General features: G+C 39.5%; 1 protein-coding gene and 1 long non-coding RNA gene across 2 annotated transcripts; both read right to left on the reverse strand.

Moving 5' to 3' along the window:
• Positions 1 to 6335: 6335 nt before the first annotated feature.
• LOC137609869 (uncharacterized) lies at positions 6336 to 8858 on the reverse strand. Its single transcript, XR_011038386.1, has 3 exons — positions 8757 to 8858; positions 7436 to 7606; positions 6336 to 7342 (listed from the first exon to the last, which is right to left on the reverse strand). It is a non-coding gene; the product is annotated as an uncharacterized lncRNA (long non-coding RNA).
• A 1505-nt stretch (positions 8859 to 10363) lies between these two features.
• Positions 10364 to 16991, reverse strand: LOC137609381 (sodium- and chloride-dependent betaine transporter-like). The gene is made up of 10 exons (XM_068336369.1): positions 16907 to 16991; positions 16334 to 16471; positions 15778 to 15889; positions 15003 to 15135; positions 14555 to 14689; positions 13481 to 13584; positions 12943 to 13067; positions 12713 to 12825; positions 10600 to 10737; positions 10364 to 10483 (listed from the first exon to the last, which is right to left on the reverse strand). The coding sequence occupies exons 1-10, from the start codon at positions 16989 to 16991 to the stop codon at positions 10364 to 10366; spliced, it is 1203 nt and encodes a 400-aa protein (XP_068192470.1).
• Positions 16992 to 20587: the final 3596 nt, after the last annotated feature.

Raw genomic sequence — 20587 nt, forward strand, 5'->3', positions numbered from 1 at the left:
GAAAATGGAAAAAGGACTTTTTAAATGTTTTCATTGTGAAAGGGGAGAATATCTAAACCTATAATAGAATTCTTGCATCTATTTTTTAAACAAGTTTTGAAGTCTTGAAGTGTCAAAATGGCATTAGACCATCACACTACCAACACCACATTTTACTATTGTCTTTATGATCTTTCTATATCTATATATCTATGTACATGTATATATGTATATACTGTATACTGTGTATGTATGTGTACACACACATATATATACAGTATATATATGTATATATATATATTCATACAGTGATACCTATACTTACGAAATTTTCTACTTACGAAATTTCTCAACAGGAAAATATTACCTCTACTTAGGTAATGTAAAAATACAGTATCGGCTGATACTCGAATCTCCCACAGGTTCCTGAAATCAACATTCTCATAGCTACTCTGCCATTGGCTATTACCTATTACGTATCTTCCTGGCATCCCATTGGCTAAGAGGGATGCCACTCCACCTCTGTGTGGCGCTAGATCGGTCTTCGGCATTCGACCTGTGAGGTAGTCTGATAGCTTTGCGCAAATATAATAACTTTTTGAGTACGTATTCGCTATGGACCCCAAGAAAGTGACGGAGAAAAGAGGAAAAGAAAAGACGAAGAAAATAGTTTTTTTGTCCATACAAACAAACCAAGTGATAATAGAAAAGCATGAAAAAGGGATGTGTTTGGTTGATCTCGCCAATGAATATGGCCGAAATGCATCTACAATCGCCCCGTTATCAAAATAAAAGGAAGTTTAAGGACTTTTAGGCATTGTGTGGGTGGTTGGAGAAGTTCAGAAGGAAATTTTTTAGAAAATGGGGTTGTTTTCCTGCATTCTGAGGGCAAAATCTTCTGTTCGGTTTACCTACAAAAATACACTAAAATCAACAGTTCGAGCTGAACTATCTTTATTTCTGTCCTACTTAATGCAGGTATAAATGTGAGATTCGACAATTGAAAACTTCCATTCACTATGTGAAGATGCAGTCATACAAAATATTACTCAATGTTTACTTGTAAGTTTTACTTAAACTAGAAGACATTTTAATTTTGACCACCACCAACACCATTGGTATGCCATAGTTTAAAAAGGCATGAAAAATAGCGAGTTGAATACACATTTACATGCATCGCTGGTTATTCCTGCTGGTCATAGGGAACAAAAGTCTAAGACTACAAACAAATATTGATAATATCTTTCATTTACCTTCTGATTGGTCTGTCACCACTCCTCCCCCCTCTCAGCATTCACCATTTGTTTTTTAATGAGGACTTTAACACAAACTCTACTATAAAACACTAGATTCTTTTCATCGATCGTCCTCACCTTGTCTTACACCAATTCGCGGGTTCAGCTTGTAAAAAAACAATATTTTTGTTTTTCATTGGACGAGAGGAGGTCATGACCTGAGTGCATATTTAATGATCGGGAGCGTTCGGATCACATCGGCTGAATTCCGTCGGCATGCAGAAATAGCGGCGCTATTTTCGCTAGCGCCGCTCACCAGCGGAAATAGCCTAGCGGAAATAGTGAGCGCCAGTAGCGAGCGAAAAAGTTGTAAGTTTTAGCCTTTTTTCCGTAAAAATAAGAACGCCACTGTGGCTACACAGTCTAAAAACCTTGTAGCCAATCTGGAATTTACTTTGCCTATGGCGAAGTGGCGAATGGCTAGCGCAAGCCCAGTAATTATTATAATGAGAATTAGTGGTTGGGGTACCGCTAATCTACAGGTAACGGGAGACAATGACACCTGAAATGTGTTCTGGACATCTGGTCTACTCTGCAGTTTGGATTTCTTTACAGTCACTGCAGAAAATCCCGCTTCACAAAGAAATGGAAGTGGAAGGCGAACTCAGATTATTCTGCCTTGACTTTAATTCAGAAAACTAGCGCAGTTGTGGGCGCTTAATTTAAGAGTAACAGCTGGTAACCTGTCACGTGACCGAGGCCTGTCAAGCGGCACAGACGCATGCATTCGTCTGTGCGTAATTCCGCACAGACGTCTAGTACCTAATGTCCCGCAACCCAGTCGGGTTAGACGAATGAAAGAGAGAATCGGGTAATTTTTCAAATTAAAACCTCTTTCAGATTCCGAAATAAATAAAACAGAATCAATGTCAGTTTTTTATTCTTTCTGCGCGGCCCCGTATCAAATGACCAACGGACCAGTACTGGTCCGTGGCCTGCGGGTTGGGGACCTCTGATCTAGAGCATTACGCTCTCAACATACAGGCCTACTGGTGGTTCCTAGAATCTACAAAAGTAGGACAGGGACTAGAGCCTTTAGCTATTTCTTTTCCACCCAACCGGTCAAGGCGGCTGGCCACCTTAAAGAGTTGAGGTCCTGCCCGCAGTTTCTTCCTCAGTGAGTGACTTTTTCCCCGCCACTGTCACTTATGCTTGCTCTGGAGGGTTCCATTGGGTTTTTCAGTCTGTTAAAACGCTTTGAAATGTCTGTTGCAATGATTAAGCGCTTAATAAAACTTGATTGATTGATTGACATTAGGCTGAGGTAGGCTGGCGGTCAACTCATCCCTTAAGGAGAGTCAAACCCAACACTTTAAAGATCACGGCCAGTGAACATTCGGGACTCTTCCTCAGAGGTTCGTTGCTGGATCTGTTCAAGAGTTTAGCGCTGTATGCTCACCAACTTTTGAAACTTGTGAACTTATTCAGTAAACTTTTCACACTACAACTTGTCTCATCATTGAAAATATACCTCTCAATCAAGATCATAGCTCTTAAGAGGATTTTCACTCAGAGAAAAATTATGCCAGATAGACTGCCTGGTTTACCACGTGAGTCTGTGTAAATTTTGCTTGATTACTTACAGTTAGGCACCAGTTCAAAATAAATATAGTCAAGTGTTTTATACTGTGAAAAATTTGGTCAGGAAGGAAAATCTAGAGTCCCAGGTTAAACTCCCAGGTGGGAGTTGGCGTTCCCTACCTTAACAGGTTAAGGATTGCATTCGCAAACCAATCTTAAAAGATTCTAGAGATACCCTGGGTCAAGTCAGCATACTGTCCCTAAAAGATGGCCATATTTAGAGTGAATGTTATTCCTGAAGGATCTCGATGGACTATAACCTGAGAGAAGTATAAGCACTATAGAAATAAGAGTGTAAAAGAGATTAATGGTATGACCCCTAAAGTCAAGTTTCAAGTTTCAAGTTTATTTATTTTTATATAGCCCAGATTCCCAAACAATGTCTCAAAGGGCTTTACAATCTGCACATGGACAATATCCCTCTGACCTTTGTGCACTGCAAGCAGTGCGACCCTCGCATCGGATAAGGAACAACTCCCCCCAAAAACCCTTTTAACAGGGGAAAAAATGGATGGGAGAAACCTCAGGAAGACTGCAGAGGAGGGACCCCTCTTCCAGGAGTGGACAGACGAAGCAATAGATACCGCATGTACAGATTAACAACACAATAATAATAACAGTAACAATAACAGTAACAATAAATGTATAACAAAGGCATGCCGATCCATCCAGTAGAGCGAGTCACCACCAGCCGATGAAGCACACAGGGGTCACCGATTGCCGAGGATCCACCACTCTGAGGACAGACCAGACAGTGCCTAAGTCATTCAGCTCAAAAAAGTTAAAGTCAAGGTTACTCTGGCAAAACCCCAAAACCACAGCAGAACCAAATGAGGCAGAACCAGCACTCCCCTAGTGGATGGTGAAACAGGACCACTGTACAGCTTGTGCTATCGCCAGCCATGGAAGCAGACAGAGGTAGCCGATTGCCGATGATCCACCACACAAAGGCCTGTGAGAGAGAACAGCAGAAGAAGGAAGAGAGACAGAGATAGCAGAGATAGCAGGGGCGAGAGTGGTGCTAGAGGGACCAGAATAGCAGAGAATTAATGGGAGGCAGGGGCCTAACTAAGAAATCCTATGACTCGTCGGCAGGACTAGGCTAAACCTAAACATTGAGACCGCCATCCCCGATATTACTTATATGTTAGGTCGAACAGATATGTTTTGAGTCTAGATTTAAAGACATTTACAGATTCAGACTGTCTAATATTTATAGGGAGGTTATTCCACAAGAAAGGGGCACGATAGGAGAAGGCCCTTTGGCCAGCTGACTTCCTTTTAAATCTAGGAACACACAAGAGACCAGTATTCTGAGAGCAGAGAGCCCTAGTCGGCGTATAAGGTTTAACAAGATCAGACAGATAGGTTGGTGCAAGCCCATTAAGGCTTTTGTATGTTAGTAAGAGTACCTTAAAATCGGATCTAACATGAATCGGGAGCCAGTGTAATGCAGCTAAAACTGGGGTGATATGGTCAAATTTCCTAGTTTTAGTTAATATTCTTGCTGCTGTGTTCTGAACCATCTGAAGGCCCCTAGTTCTAGACCGAGGCAACCCTGATAACAGAACATTACAATAGTCAAGTCTAGAGGACACAAAGGCATGAATCAAAATTTCTGCATCAGCCATGGCTAAAGAGGACCTAATTTTGGAAATATTACGTAGATGAAAGAAGGCGATCTTTGTCACCTCTTTAATATGCTTGTCAAAGGCAAGAGTCGAATCTAACGTTACTCCTAGGTTCTTGACTGTTGAACTATGGGTTATAAGACAGTTATCTACAGATATTGTTAGGTTTTGAAATTGGTTTCTATGTCGTGCAGGGCCAATGATTAACATTTCAGTTTTGTCTGGGTTTAGGAGCAGGAAATTACTGGACATCCAACTATTCACAGCAGAAAGACAGGCCTCTAGTTTACTCAATTCAGATCGATCATCTGCTTTTATAGGCATATAAAGTTGTGTGTCATCCGCATAACAGTGGAAACCTATTCCAAAGCTGCGTATAATTTGACCAAGAGTCTAGAAAGAAGATCAGAAAATATTAGTTAGGTGGGGTCTGAGAGCAAACATGTCAGATAAAACTTGTTAAGGTGAAACAGGTAGAACCAGTAAACCAGTGATTCACAAAACGGCAGGGACAGAGGAGTCAAAATTAGGTACCTGGGATGAAGTGTCATATCAGCTTGCCAAAATTAAAATCAACCAAACTCCAGGAAAAACTATTAGAAAATTAAACAAATGATCTGTAAGCCTTATTGAAGGTCTGATGAGATCATTTTCCGATTCCAGACCAACGAGCTCCCAAATGACAAACCCAATGAAAATAAAAGAACAAAAACATGAGGCATTTAAAACGAGTCTTAAGACAAATTAAAAAAAAAAACTGAACAGAAAGATATTGGAAAAAATGGAAGACGATTTGAAATTCACTTGGGGTGTGGTCCAAGATTGTAATTCTTTGAGATTGTGTAGTAAAGAGCAAAACGCGCCCTTATCTCCTGTGCATGACGTTGTGAAATGGCGAGTGAAGGGCCCTCCCGGAACAGACACAGCCCATGGAGAAGGACAATAGTTCTAAAGATAAGGATGAGATTTATTTTGAAAACAAGGGTAATATTCCGTTCAGGAACATGCCGATTCAAAGATTTATTTTCAACAACAAACACAAAATAAGTCATCGACCACAAATGTTGCCACATTTCCTTTAATCAGAAGCCCTGTGGCATATAACAGAGGGAGTGTTAACAATTGAAAAAGACAGAGAAACAGCTGATGCACATCAAAATCTACTTGAATTGCTGACAATAGTTTTGCCAAAAATCTGGTGGAATTAATTTAAAAAAAAACTCACAATGAACATAATAATTCATCACTTATTTAAAAGTTAAAGCATAATACCCTAGCTGTGCAGCAGCAGGATAAGTCACAATTCCTTTTTTCTCTCCTGGTCAATGGCTCTTTTTCAATCTGCTACTTGCCATCAATCACACACACACATCCCTTCAGAGTTGAGAGTAAAAAATTAACTTATGCCAGGAAGTTGATGGTGTGACTGTTGTACATTGTATTAATAAGCATTGGGCCCATCTTTGGAATACCGAGTTAATGAGTCATGGTTCTTGAACAATACTATTTAAATATTTTAATTTTTTTTAAAAATTGAAAGCATAGCGCAACATAATGATGGCAAAATCAAATAAATATTTGTTTTTTTATTTAAGGTTATTTATTTTACCATTACAGAGCTACAATGACCAGCAGACAGTGTAGTGGATTTGTATTAAATGAATACAAGCAACTGATTTGCATATCACATTAAATTAGTGTCACTTTATTGATGCATCCTAAACTAAATAATTATTAGTTTGAAATTTGTCTATTTTAAGTTATTTAAGGTTAAAAAAAACCCAAAGCCATTGCTTTTGTGTTCCAGACAATAACAAGAGGACATTAAGAAACTAGGAATCACACTGTAAGTTCAAGAAGCTTTACATCTCCTACAACTCCATGATGTTTCTCGCACACCTGTTAGGTTACTCTTTTCTGACGATACATCTGTCCAGCAGGCAATATATTCTCTGTAATACAGGGATTGGACCCCAGCTGACAAGCGCTATGAATTCACTTAATTCATTTTCTATACCCAATACATCCGCTGTCTTGGGGTGCTGGAGCCTATCCTAGACGACTGGGGGCGTGAGGTAGGGGACACCCTGGATGCAATGAATACAAACAATACAAACCACTGTTGACCTGTAAGAAATAAAATATGAAGACAAAACCTGTCTTGAATAAAGTGATGGCCAGTAAAACCCAAAGGAGAGAATACAGAATCCCTGAATCCAATGTGGCAAAAAAAGAGTTCCGTTTGTGATTTGAATGAATCGGCACATAAAGGTATATTTAGCACAAGAATAATGCATTCACACCCTGGGGAAAAATGGGATTGAACAGTTATAAAAGTGAACATGCAAAATTGTAATGAGTCAAGAAAAGCTGCCTGACATCTGACAGGCCAAATTCTAAACTGACAGGCAAATTCTAAAGGATTCATAGTTTGGTTGAGACACTGAACTGATAAGCTCCCTGTGATCTTAAAAGAGAAAGAATGGTCTAGCAATGTCATTGACGAGAACCAGTCATGTGGACGATACCCCACAGTTTGATTACCTTACGATATCTAAAAAGAATACAAGGAAGCGGGACATTAGATTTAACACTTCAGTATGGTATCCAATGTAGCTATAACTATGGTAAGTATTAACAAGGTACCTTGCACATATCTATGTAAATTAGTTTTGCTGAGAAACATTAAATGCAGAAACATTACAAGGTCTTCCTTCAGTTCATTTCATTTTCATTGTAAATTCTGTCAGGAAAAGAGACTGAGGTTATTTTCATCTCTGGTTCATTCAGGAGATTGTCCTCATTGGTCTCCGAGTTGGCAGGATCACGAGCAGGATACCACAGAACCAACAGACGCTGAGTGTATCCAGGACAGAGTAAAGAGACAAATAGCCAATCAGAAATATGAATAATCACATGAAAACACCCAAGTAAAGTAGGTGTTTTTACCTCCTTGAAAGTGCCATTAATAGTCCAGATCTTTACAACAGCCCAGATGGGTACTGGGACTACAGTGAAACAGGACATGGTCCAGCCCAGACCATAGGCCCAGTCTGGGTATACGTAACCATGACTGGATGTCAGGGGCTGGTAATTCAGGAATGTGCAGATGAAGCAGGCCTTGAAAGAATATCAGAGGAAAAGTCAAGTTCTTGTTAAGGACAAAGAGTAGGTCTGTGAAGTCTCCTGTCTACTTTGAAGTAAACTTTTTTCTTCATAACTTATTTGTCATAAATATCCCAATCATAATTCAGCCTTTAACCCAGTCACTGAGCCTCATCAGTCAATGTTAGGTCTGTCTTGTTCACACACCAGTGCAGGGTAAGGTGTTAGAGATTTAAAATATACAAGTATTGGTTTTGGGTAGTACGATGGTGCAGTGGGTAGCGCTGTCGCCACACAGCACAGTGCTGAATGAAATATTGGTTTCATCGGATTCTACTGCAATTTCAGATATGTATTGTTGACATAACAGACTTAACAATACTTAAAGATTTTGTGTGTGTCTGTGGTCTCTTGCGAAATAGATACAGTTATAACACTGTTTTAAGGCTGATTTATGCATTACGCTGTTAAAATTTAATATATTTCGTCTGTTTTGATTGAATATGGTCTCTAAGCTTCAATCCAAGCCTACAGAAAAGAAATTACCATAACCAAAGTACCATTGTATAATCAACATGTTAGACTCATCTGTTATTAAGACCATCAATGACTGGTGATTTGTTATCATGGTCTTGTTGGGTTGTCCTATTTATAGGGGAGTAAATATCTGCAGTGCCGTCCCATTACCCATCGAAACTATGATGTGTAGGAGTAGTATAAGAAACAGGGTTGGGTTGATTAAGTCATGACGGCAGTTTCATTTGGGAGCGAGGCTCTTTGAACAGTGAAGAGGTGATGAGAACTTGAGACAAATCATTTTAACATTGTGACATTCATCTTTCACATGTCAGTTTTTCCACAAATATGATTTTAACCAAATGTCAGGTACAATTAAAAAAACAAAATAAATTAATAACTAAACTAAAAAAGTAACTAACTAAGATTTAGTTAGAGATAACTAAATCTTTCTGGTTCAAAAATTATGATACCTGGAATAATCTACGCCTAAGAGCAGGACTAAAGTCAAAATATGAATCCTGATGTACTGTACTATAGAAGCTTTTTGTCATTGTTGTTTGCTAATGACTGTCTAAATTAGGAATGATTGAGAGACTTGTACACATGACAAACATGCTGTTGAGTCTTTCTGTAGTTTGTAGCTTACCGTGCAGATTAGTGGGGTGATGTAGCGCCAGCACAGTTTGAATAGAACACATGGTCTTTGTCCTGTCATACGTTCAACTACATCACACATCTGCTCAGCACCTGTATGATGAGCACACTTAAATATGTAAAACTTAAAAAATGTAAGAGCTTCAAAGTTGTAGCTTGTACTACAATCTCCTGCTTTCGGTAATTACACTAAATGTAAAGTAGGTTGTGCAGTATGTTGGTCATCTCCACATAGATTTAAGATTTAACCAACAAGACAACCTAATTGTGAAGACTATTACTGTATATGCCAGAGGACAGCATCACTGTACTGACACCTAGGGTCAAATTGTGCCAAAGATAGACATACAGTGGTGTGAAAAGTGTTTTCCCTTCCTTGTTTCCTATTTATTTTCATGTTCATTGCAGGTAATTGTTTCAGAGAAACAAACAAATTTAAATACTTTTCAAAGATAGCAAAAATAAACACATAAGGAGTTTTTAAATTAATATTTTCGTTGTCATTGGGGAAAATCCAAACCTACAGTGGAATTCTTGTTTCTATTTATTACAGTAAGTCTTGTGGGTCCTAAAGCAGTAAAACAGCCCCAGACCATCATACTACTGCCATATTTTACCATTGTTATTGTCTTTATGATCTATGATCTTAGTCCTATTTCTAAAATGTTGTATAACTTTTACACCAGATATAATGGGACACAGACCCTCCATCTCACCATGACATCCATCGCACCTTGACATCTAGCTGTCTGTTTGTCTAGCTAGCCAGCCAGTCAGACAGCCAGTCAGACCGACAGACAGGCAGGGGGACAGATAGATACATAGATTAGATTAGAGACTAGGATAAGGAGCAAACACTTTTTCACACCACAAGTTACATTTTAAAGTGAAGGTGGTGGACACTAGAGAAAAGATTTGAAATTCCTCCACTCTTATCCCTCATTGCTTCCAACCTTAAAACAAGCAGGCCAGAGAGCATCTTCAGGAGCATCACACAAGTTGAGTAGAAGGCCTCCTAGACAAAAGCATCCTTCTGTCCTTCTATTGTATGAGGCCTGGCTTGTAAGAACCATTTACCAAAGGACACCTGTGTGGATATCTAAATAGCACTGTAAGGGTTGACTAGGGTTTAGTTTTACATGTTTGGAGGGTGGCCATGATAAAAAAACAGATCTCTTTTATCTTCCTGCAGGTCCAGACAATGCTTTGTTAAAAGACTCAACTTGCCCCAGTCAGTAGAGGGCAGTGTAGTTACAACATTCAGAGTGCTGCTCTGACATAACGTCAGGTTATGAAAGATATTGAAGTCATTTGCAAGGTTGTTGGAGCGGTGTTGGTGGGGAATGTGTGGGGAAGGGATGGGTGACATCATGTTATATAAAATATCTAAATGAAGGTTCATGGGGAAGGCAAGGCCATCAATCAGTTGTTGACAGAGGATGTGGTTGTATTTCTCCAGTCTCGCAAAAGTTGTTGAAATTATTTCTTTAAAAATGTAACTGTTAATTTTGACAGATGATAAAAATGGATGAAAGCATTACAGTACATGAAAAACCTTTGAAGAGCTCATTTGGTAAATGACAAGAAATACAATAATTTTCAACAATAGCACTTACCAAAAGCCCAGCCAACTGCCACACATTCGATCAGACACAAAAACAATACACCTGCTCCATTTAGAGCATAGTAGTCGATCAGCTGGAACAGGTATATGCCTCCCTGTTCAACACATAACAGATTCACATACAGAATGCTGTGCCTCCTGAAATGCTGTTTAGAATGGAATATATTGATTTCTGTTGTATTTCATAAGTCTACACAAGGTGGTGTAGTACCTGAGTGGTGAAAATGGTCTGTATTAGGAAGAAGACTGAGCAGAAGATAATGAGGAAGATTTCTCTGCGCCAAGGTCTGCACATTTGTTTTGGGAACATGTCAGTCACAGATGCTGTTATAGTTTCCAAACCTGCAAACTTATACACACAAGAAAACACAGACATAAATTACTTAAAAATCCTCAAACCTGCTGAGTAAAGATGCTGGCTGAGTTCTCATTACTATCGTATATAATTGCTTTCATTTTTCAGAATGAAAGATGTCAAGACAAATTGTCATTATTTAGCTCATTTATTTTTCCCCTCTGCCCTGCCTGATGTTCTGTTTCTCATGTTTGTGGGATTTATTGTTCTCGTCTTTTAGGTTACAGCATTATTAAAATCTTGGCTCCCAAAGGTTAAGTCTTACTACCATTACCACTGCTTGCTCTCTTGGTGTTCTCACTGCATTTCTGCTTAAAGACTAATGGCCTACCAGAGACACTGCAGCCCCACAATTCAGTGACCATTATTTAGCGTTGCGACCCAAAGTCAGGGCTGGTGCTTACTGGACCACCGCCTGCTGATTCACCGGGGTGTTTCACTTTCCATAGCGGACGTTTTGGTTGCCCATTTGGAATGACGCCTGGATTTCTGATTGATGCCAAGTTGCTATTTGTGCTAAATTGCTTGTGTTAAATAAACGATTGTTCATTTTCGGAGCCACCTGCTGTACATTTCCCTTATTTTCTTGTCGTCCATGAGCTGGACATAACAGAGGAAACACCAGCACAGTTCAGAGATGTCTTAGTCATCACCCTTTTTAAGACAGATGACAAGGCAGACTGGGAATTACCAAGGTAACTCCCTTCTTTCCACTGTATCGGAGGTGCTAGCTAGGGTGTTGCCCAATAGACTCACCCCCTTGTTGAAAAACAGTTTTCCTGAGTCTCAGGGCAGTTTCCGTCCCAATAAAGGCACCACGGACATGACCTTTGTCATTCATGAACTGCAAGAAATGTGCCGGGAACAACATCAGCCTCTTTATATGGCCTTCATAAACCTTGGCAAAGCCTTTGATTCTGGCTGGTTCTTGCAAAAATGGGCTGACCTAAGAAGTGCATCGGTCTTGTGGCTACTACATGACAACATGTCTGCCACTGTATTGCCTGTAACCTATAATGCTATTGTTTCCTTCTGAGAAAGGGGTCCTAGAGTGCAGTCAGTGTGCATTGTAGGTCCTCTCGGAAGAGGACCTACAGTGTACCCTGACCGCTTTTACAAAGGCATACAAACAGCTTGTTGGATAGATAGATAGATAGATAGATAGATAGATAGATAGATAGATAGATAGATAGATAGATAGATAGATAGATAGATAGATACTTACTTTATTAATCCCGATGGAAATTCAGTATATCATTTGTGTAAACACAAGATGGCTGATTGAACTAAGACCTGCCTGTAAATATATACCGGTAAATATCTGTGGATTTTTGGAGAAAAACACACAATGTTTGTAAATGGGACAGAAATCAGTAGAGACGACAACAGATGATTACGGACTGGAGGTAATTAAAGTTGTTTCTCAACAATCATCATGGACAATGACAGATGCCTGCCTAACAGAAACTGGGGAGCTAAGTTAATGCAGTCTAATGAAATATGGGATGTTACCAGAGAGGTAAGGTGAAATATGCGTGCTTTTCCTTGTATTTGTGAAGTATATTGAGCTGTTGGCTGTTGAACGCCATCCCTAAACTATCTCCTTCTACTAACTCAACGTCACAGTGAGGTGGAGGAGGACGTATCAATATACCACTTAATTTATACTCAAAATCAACTGTAAAGACAATAAAAATGTGCGTGTGTGTGTGTGTGTGTGTGTGTGTGTGTATGTAAAGCCCTGAAAAAATGTGTTTTTCATAATAGGACACCTTTACCAAAGGGGAAAAATAGAAAAATGTGATTTTTGCTGCCATTCAGTTTAAAAATTTTGCCCACAAAATAAAAGAAAAGATCTGATTTGCGGTGCCTGTTAATAAAACACAATGGCCCAATGTACAAGTTAATAGGAAAAAAGACATAAGAAAGCATATTAATGGATGGTCCTTCCTGACTAACAGCACATTACCACTGTATCCAGCCCCAACATAAGGAGCATAATGAAGAAGCAGACAGCCCACAGTTGAGGCAGGGGCATCATGGCGACAGCCTGAGGAAAAGCGATGAACGCCAGCTCAGCACCTGGAGGTCAGAATAAACAATTCACTTTTGTTTTTTGTCATTTTTAAACAAAGCTGTAAAAGTAGATTTGATTCTCATATATAACATACTAGATATCATATCAGCTTAAAATCACACCTGACTGAACGACCTTGTCAATAGGGAGTCCCTGCTTCTCTGCCATGAAGCCCAGAACAGAGAAAACTGCAAACCCAGCAACAAAGCTGGTGCAACCATTGAGCAGACATAGCCACAGACTGTCCCTAGACACACAGACACACAGACATACACACACACACACACACACACACACACACACACACACACACACACACACACACACACACACACACACAACAGTTATCGTGAAGTTCATTGAAAGTCTATTATTTTTTAACTGATATAATATATAATGATTTACATGTACCTTTGTAAACTCAGCAGATGCAATAAGACAGAGAAGGAGATAGAAATTGTATCTTATTTTTGAATGAACTGATATTAATCACCGGAGGTTGATCTATGCAAATAAGGAGCAACATATGATGCAGCAGTCAAGGTACCCTAATCAACCCTATATTCACAGCGTTGGAATCATTCAAAAAATTTAAAAGAACGGGCAAAACCTTAAAAACTAATCATCCATAATGTCTTGTCTACTGATCTTCTGACTTACTTGTAACAGTTGTTCTTGACTTTGTTGTAGCTTCCCAGTGTGATTAGTGGTCCTCCAACAACACCATATGAGAACACTACCTGAGTACAAGCGTCCAACCACACCTAATTAACAAAGATGAGAAATTGCATGTAATCAAGTCATCAGGACTGAAGTACGAGCTTTTTGAAATTTTATTTTTCTAGCTAATTTCTTGCTCAAAAGATTTGGGACGTGGGTAATAAGTGAACCCAGGCTGCTATGCACTGTACATGAGGTGTGTGCTCACACCACTAACCTATCTACATTTTAAAATTAATATGAATGTTAAACCTGTTCACTTGGAGCAAAAAACAAAATCTGATTAAGAGAAAAACATTTATGTCAAGACTTTGGCAGTGGGGAAAGGGTGCAGAAAGAGACAGATAATTATGCTGGGTTATGCTGCCTGCAAAAGTCTTGGTTAGACCGAATACATTACAGACACATCTTCACTAGCAAACCTGGAAAGTTTGGGTGATGTATCTGTTACTTTTCATTTGTGTTAAAATGAAGACCCTCATCAACCATCATAGTCTACGCTGTCACTGAGCAGAACGCTGAATATACACAATAGCAGAGACAATAACTGCTACACTGACAGACACAATGGAGGAACAGATTCCACAACAGACTTGAGAAAGTGTGGGGAAAAAACCCCAAATCTGATTGTCCTACTTCCAGAGCGTACAGAGGCATCAGTGGATCAGTCTACAATGTCTTGGACTGGGACTGGAAGGTGGCCAGTTCAAGACCTGTGTAGGCCAAAATGTTGAGTGTGAACTGGCAGTTGAGCGCAACAAAAATGCAGCTTTTTTTTTTTTTTTGAGGGGGGGCGCTTAATTTAGGGGCAATGGCCGGAAACCTGTCACATGACCGAGACCTGTCAAGCGGGACACACGCACCCATTCGTCTGTGCGTCATTCCGCACAGATGTCACTTTTCAAAATAAAGCATCCTTAGACCCGGTACCTGATTGCGAGACATTAGGTACCAGGCGGCACAGAAAGTTTGATTTTCTTTTTTTTTTAATTGATTAAAAACATTAGTTCTCACCTGAAGGTCAGTCAGACGAGACAGGTCTGGATAAAGGTAATAGACAACACCTTGCCAAGCTCCAGGCAAAGTCACTCCCCTGACCATCAAGATGGCTAGCATCAGATAGGGGAACAGAGCCGTGACATACACCACCTGGAATTTAGTGATTGCTTAGTATGTGGGAGGCTATATCAAATCACTGCGTTAGATTATACAAACATCATATTGTTGTTACTCCACTGAATAGGAGTAAATGTTCAAAGAAACTAAGCAATCACAAAAGATAAAAGATGACAAACATAATAACAATCAATCATAAAAGATGTGAATGTCAGTGTAGTTATATTCAAAATTACCCAGCTATCAAATTGCTTATTGTATGACCAATATGTGGCAGTCGTGTTATTCTGACGTCTTATCCATTTACTTTATGTGCATGACCATGTAAAAATTTATTTCCCCTGACCTTTCCTGTAGAGCGGACTCCTTTCCAGATGCAGAAATAGCAGCTCACCCAACAGACGAGTTGACACAACAGCAGCTCCCATTGTACTGTACCAATTACCTCTAGTCCTTCAGACATAGATAGCACTCCTCTCCTGTGTGGGACCACCAGATAAAGTGATGATTAGATGCATAAGGAGCTACAAGAAATAACCTTATTTGCTGCCTCTGTTGTTGTACACTGCAAATTTGAAATATTTTAAATCAAGGCAATATTTGCATGTTTCAGTCAAAAATTAGTTAAGAAGACTAAACTGTTTTTTCTATCTCAGGCATTTCAGTTGTTTGAAACCACTTTGTCCTGAATAATCTTGATATCATTACTTTATACAGTTTTCATGACACAAAACAACACAAAAGAGAACAATTTTAGAATTGTGCAGTCATTAACTGTAAAGTTGTTGTTTTTTTAAAAAAGGATGTTTCTCGGATACTTTTTTTCCCAAAAAGAAAGTTAACCTGTAATGAAAAAGAAGACTGTCAATTAAATCAATATCTCTATTATTTCATTGCTTTATGATCGTCTGACTGAAATTAAAATAAAAACAAAGTAGAACTACCCGACTGAGTTGATTTGACAAACAAGATCTGTTAATTTTGAAAAACCTTTATTATCCAAAAGAAAGTTTCGGATAAACACAACCTCATGCTTATTATTAGTATTGTAGTTTATCTTTCAGTTTGATCATTTTTTACATTGTTTTTTTTTTTAGTTTGATGTAGTAACACTGACTCACTCCCAGAACTCGGAAACTGAAGACATGGTGAGATTTCCGGATGTCCACTTTGCTGTCAGGTTATCACTTTGATTTCCAGTCATGTTTGCAGAGGTGATGTCCATGCATTTCTCTGTTGATTTAAGACAGTTTATTAAAGTTCAGAGAGTACATGTACAACTGTTTCGCTGTGGCGACCCCTGAAGGGAAAAAACGGAAAGGAAAAGAAGAAGAAAATCCTCACAATAAAATGTATATGTGGTTTAAATATTGGTTTGGATGACTTGACTCTCTTCTAACACACATTTTCTCTCACAAGATCACAAATGAATCACAGCCAATAATAAATTATTACACATAAGAAATATTTGATTTATGACTTTAAGAGAAAATATGTGGATGTTTTGAGGGATATATGCATATATTAATATTACAAATATGCAGTTCATTTGTACAATAGATGCTGCATGCTCAACCGTCCTATAAGGCAGATCAAGTTTTTATTTATATATTACACCGGAACACCAATTCTGTTGTGACATACTGTAAGCATAGCATGGTGTTTTAAGAACCTGACCTGTGTTCCAGGGATTGCTGCAGGTGGCCCAGGGCAGTGGGTCTCTGAAAGAGTAGATGAAGTAAAGAAGTGCCCAGGCCAGTATTATGGTGTACATTCTGGCAATCATCTGGATAATTGTGAGCGAATAGCCAGTCCCTAGAGGGAGAGAACATCCACAACTCTTTGAGGACTGATAATTATGGTGCAGCTATCCTACATTTGTTTGTTTGAAAATAAATTATTGCAGACTAAATATGCTCACTTCCAAATTTAACACCTCATTAAAAGCAGGTTATTTTTATTTAATGTATTTATCTCCAACATTAACCCAACACTTTTAATTTTCAGTAGTAGTTGATAAAATGTCTTCAGTTTGAATCTTCAACATATATAAAAACACAGACACTATATATATATACATACATTCATTCAATATTTGAAATTAATAATTTGATACATGTTTGTGAAAAGTGACTATTTTCTTACTTATAATTAATATTTATTTAATGTAGAAAATCTCATACAAAAGATTAAGAACATAATTTCCAAGAGAACCCTTATCAAGAATTCAAGGAAAAATAATCTGATTACCTTGTGCTAGTGGGCAGAACTTGATCCAGCAGGTCATGGAGCTCTCCTGTGCATACTGACCAATCACAGTCTCGAGCAGAAACATCGGCAGTCCACAGAGCACAGCAAAAAAACAGTAAGGCAAAAGGAAGGCGCCTGCACACAAAAATAAATACACCTCAATATTTGGAGCAGCCCAGTCATAAAGAGATGTAGAGCACAACAATTACAACTGCTATATCAACGCAAATGTGTCAAATTATGTATTCTTTATTTACAAAAAGAACTTTCAATAAACAAGTAGTGTTTTCATTTATGTATTTTCTGTGTCACCTATATTGTGAATGGGGAGAGGGGATTCTCCAACAAAAATTATTGTACGCTCCGGATGAATAAAAATATATTCATGAATCATTTGTTTCCAATCAGCATTTATGTCACTTCTCCCAGAGCAGAGACAAGTCATAAAAACGGCTTCATAACATGTTTCTATGGCTAGGGAAGTACTATCAGTTGCCTTCCGATGTGTGTTCTCCATTTACAAGACACACTTAGACTTTTATTTATACATTTGTTTCTAAATGTCTCATATAAAAACTGAAAATGATCTTAACATCACCTGTTTACGACCTTGATTGAACATGTTAAAATATTTTGCAAGATTTAAATTAATTCCAGCAGAATGAAGTCTTTACTTTGAGACAAAGGAAGCAAAGATTTGATCTAAAAAGATTGTTGAAGGCAAAACTGGATAGAATGGCAGATATCATCTACAGCTGTGGAGCAGACAGATTAATCATCATAGCGAGGAAGCAGATAAGACCTGATTAGCCGTTAGGGCCAAGCAGCTAGGCTTAAATCTAGGAGCTGGAAAAGCTGGTGAAAGAGGAGACCACCTCATTGGCTGCCAGCTGTTTTCAGAACATAGATACCCATACTGCCAGCGATTTTAGATTTGACAGTATATTCCAGTATATAACAAGATCCCCATCAAGGAACAAAATGGTTAACACAGTTAAACAGACAAGACAACACTGGCCCTAGGACCAAATGGCATCCCATATAAGTTATATGATAAAATCCCCAGGCATCGTTCCACACCGATGGAAACTGATGAGCGGCATGGGAGAAGGGAAATGTTCCAATAGCAGGGTGAAGGATAGAGGGTATATCAATCCTCAAGGAAGAAAACTCCTCAGTCGTAGGTCAGATTTGCTAAATCAACCTGCTAAATAAGGATATTTTCTGGCATTGTGGTGCAAAAAAATCTCAGTGTCTTGCAGAGAAATACCGTCATCATATACAGCAATACAGAAGGCAGGAATATGGTTCTCAGGATGTGTGGAGTATGGCTCATCATAAATTCAGACTGCCAAGAAGGACAAAAAAATCATTCCTTGATCTTGCAAATGGACTTGGGTTAGTCCCTTGTGGTGTTGTAGGGAGCATTAAACTTCTTTCAGGTCCCCTGGGAACATTATAAGGCTCTTCAACACATGCTTTAAGGACTTCCAGTTCTCTGCTACCATGCAGGGCACTGCCATCACATGGCAGCTGCTGGAGAAAGGCATTATGGCAGGTTTCACTATTTCACTGCTGGCCCTCTCCATGGTAATGGAACTCATTATCTAAATGTATGGAGATCAGTGCATGGACTCTACGGGCTTCAATTACCTGCAATAAGTATGTTTATTGATGGCATAACAAACATATTCATTCACTCAACATCAGTACCTGCTTCTTCTACTGTCATGGGCCGCAGGGTTTGTGGCGCCTATTCCAGCGGCATGAGGCAGGGTACAATACGGGCTCGATGTCAGTGCAACGCAGATGACTAAGATAATACCCAAAAAAGCAAGCACCAGTGGCTGTGACAACTGAGATGACATTTCATTGACATTGGACTCCACATTACTCCATTCAATTCCAACACTATGAAACTACTGTTTGCTTTTTCATTAAGTTAACTTCTTCTTTTACTTTCGGCTTTTCCCTTCAGGGGTCGCCACAGCGAATCAATTTCCTCCATCTGGCCCTGTCCTTTGAATCCTCTTCTCTCACACCAACTACCTTCATGTCCTCTTTCACTACATCCATAAACCTCTTCTGTGGTCTTCCTCTAGGCCTCCTGCCTGGCAGTTCAAAACTCAGTATCCTTCTACCAATATATTCGCTATCCCTCCTCTGGACATGTCCAAACCATCTCAGTCTGGCCTCTCTGACTTTATCTCCAAAACTTCTAACATGTGCTGTCCCTCTGATGTACTCATTCCTGATCCTATCCTTCCTGGTCACTCCCAGAGAGAACCTCAGCATCTTCATCTCTGCAACCTCCAGCTCTGTCTTCTGTCTTTTCCTCAGTGACACTGTCTCTAGACTAAACAACATCGCTGGTCTCACCACAGTTGTGTACACCTTTCCTTTCATTTTAGCGGAAACTCTTCTATCACACATCACACCTGACACTTTTTTCCACCTGTTCCATCCTGCCTGTACATGCTTCTTCACCTCTTTTCCAAACTTTCCATTGCTCTGGACTGTTGAGCCTAAGTACTTAAAATCCTCCACCTTCTTGATCTCTTCTCTCTGTAACCTCCCTCTTCCACTTGGGTCCCTCTCATTCACACACATGTACTCTGTCTTACCGCGGCTAACCTTCAATCCTCTCCTTTCCAGGACAAACCTCCACCTCTCTAGCTTCTCGTCCACCTGTTCCCTGCTCTCACTGCAGACCACAATGTCATCTGCAAACATCATAGTCCATGGAGATTCCTATCTAACCTCATCTGTCAGCCTGTCCATCACCATAGCGAACAAGAAGGGGCTCAGAGCTGATCCCTGATGCAGTCCCACCTCCACTTTGAACTCCTCTGTCACACCTACAGCACACCTCACCACTGTCTTACAGTCCTCATACATGTCGTGCACCGCTCTAACATACTTCTCTGCCACTCCAGACTTCTTCTTGCAATACCACAGTTCCTCTCTGGGCGCCCTGTCATAAGCTTTCCCCAGATCTACAAAAACACAATGCAGCTCCCTCTGGCCTTCTCTGTACTTCTCTATCAACATCCTCAAAGCAAATACTCCATCTGTAGTTCTCTTTTTTGGCATGAAACCATACTGCTGCTCACAAATGTTCACTTCTGCCCTTAGTCTAGCTTCCACTACTCTTTCCCATAACTTCATTGTATGGCTCATCAGCTTTATTCCTCTGTGGTTGCCACAACTCTGCACATCTCCCTTGTTCTGAAAAATGGGCACCAGCACACTTCTCCTCCATTCCTCAGGCATCTTCTCACTATATAAGATCCTGTTGAACAATCCAGTCAGAAAATCTACTGCCACCTCTCCTAGACACTTCCATACCTCTACAGTTATATCATCAGGACCGACTGCCTTTCCACTCTTCATCTTCTTCATGCCCTCCTCACTTTATCCTGACTAATCTTTGCTACATCCTGGTACTACGATATAGGGAGCCACGTCAGGCAAGGCAGATGGGGATTTGGCCTTGGGCAAACAAGAACTAATGTAATCGCTCGTTACTTACTGTTAATGTGTTCTACTCACGAAAAACAAAATTCTTCCTGCTACCGCAGGTGTCTTTGATGGTACAGAATGTTTCGTCAACATTGTGGGGTTTGTTGGGGAGAAATCTTATAAACATACAGTACTGCACTTCAGAGTCATACTTATAGA

The sequence above is a fragment of the Antennarius striatus genome, chromosome 16 (assembly GCF_040054535.1).
Source record: "Antennarius striatus isolate MH-2024 chromosome 16, ASM4005453v1, whole genome shotgun sequence".
Lineage (NCBI taxonomy): Eukaryota > Metazoa > Chordata > Actinopteri > Lophiiformes > Antennariidae > Antennarius > Antennarius striatus.

Bases quoted from the DNA above. Each gene is read 5' to 3' on its own strand.
- LOC137609381 (XM_068336369.1), bottom strand. From the start codon at position 16,991: ATGTTTCTGCTCGAGACTGTGATTGGTCAGTATGCACAGGAGAGCTCC. The intron at 15,136-15,777 runs GTGAGTCAGTGT...GGTCCCACACAG, and splicing joins TCAGTTTCCGAGTTCTGGGA to GAGAGGAGTGCTATCTATGT. The intron at 14,690-15,002 runs GTCAGGGGAAAT...ACTAAATTCCAG, and splicing joins GAGTCCGCTCTACAGGAAAG to GTGGTGTATGTCACGGCTCT.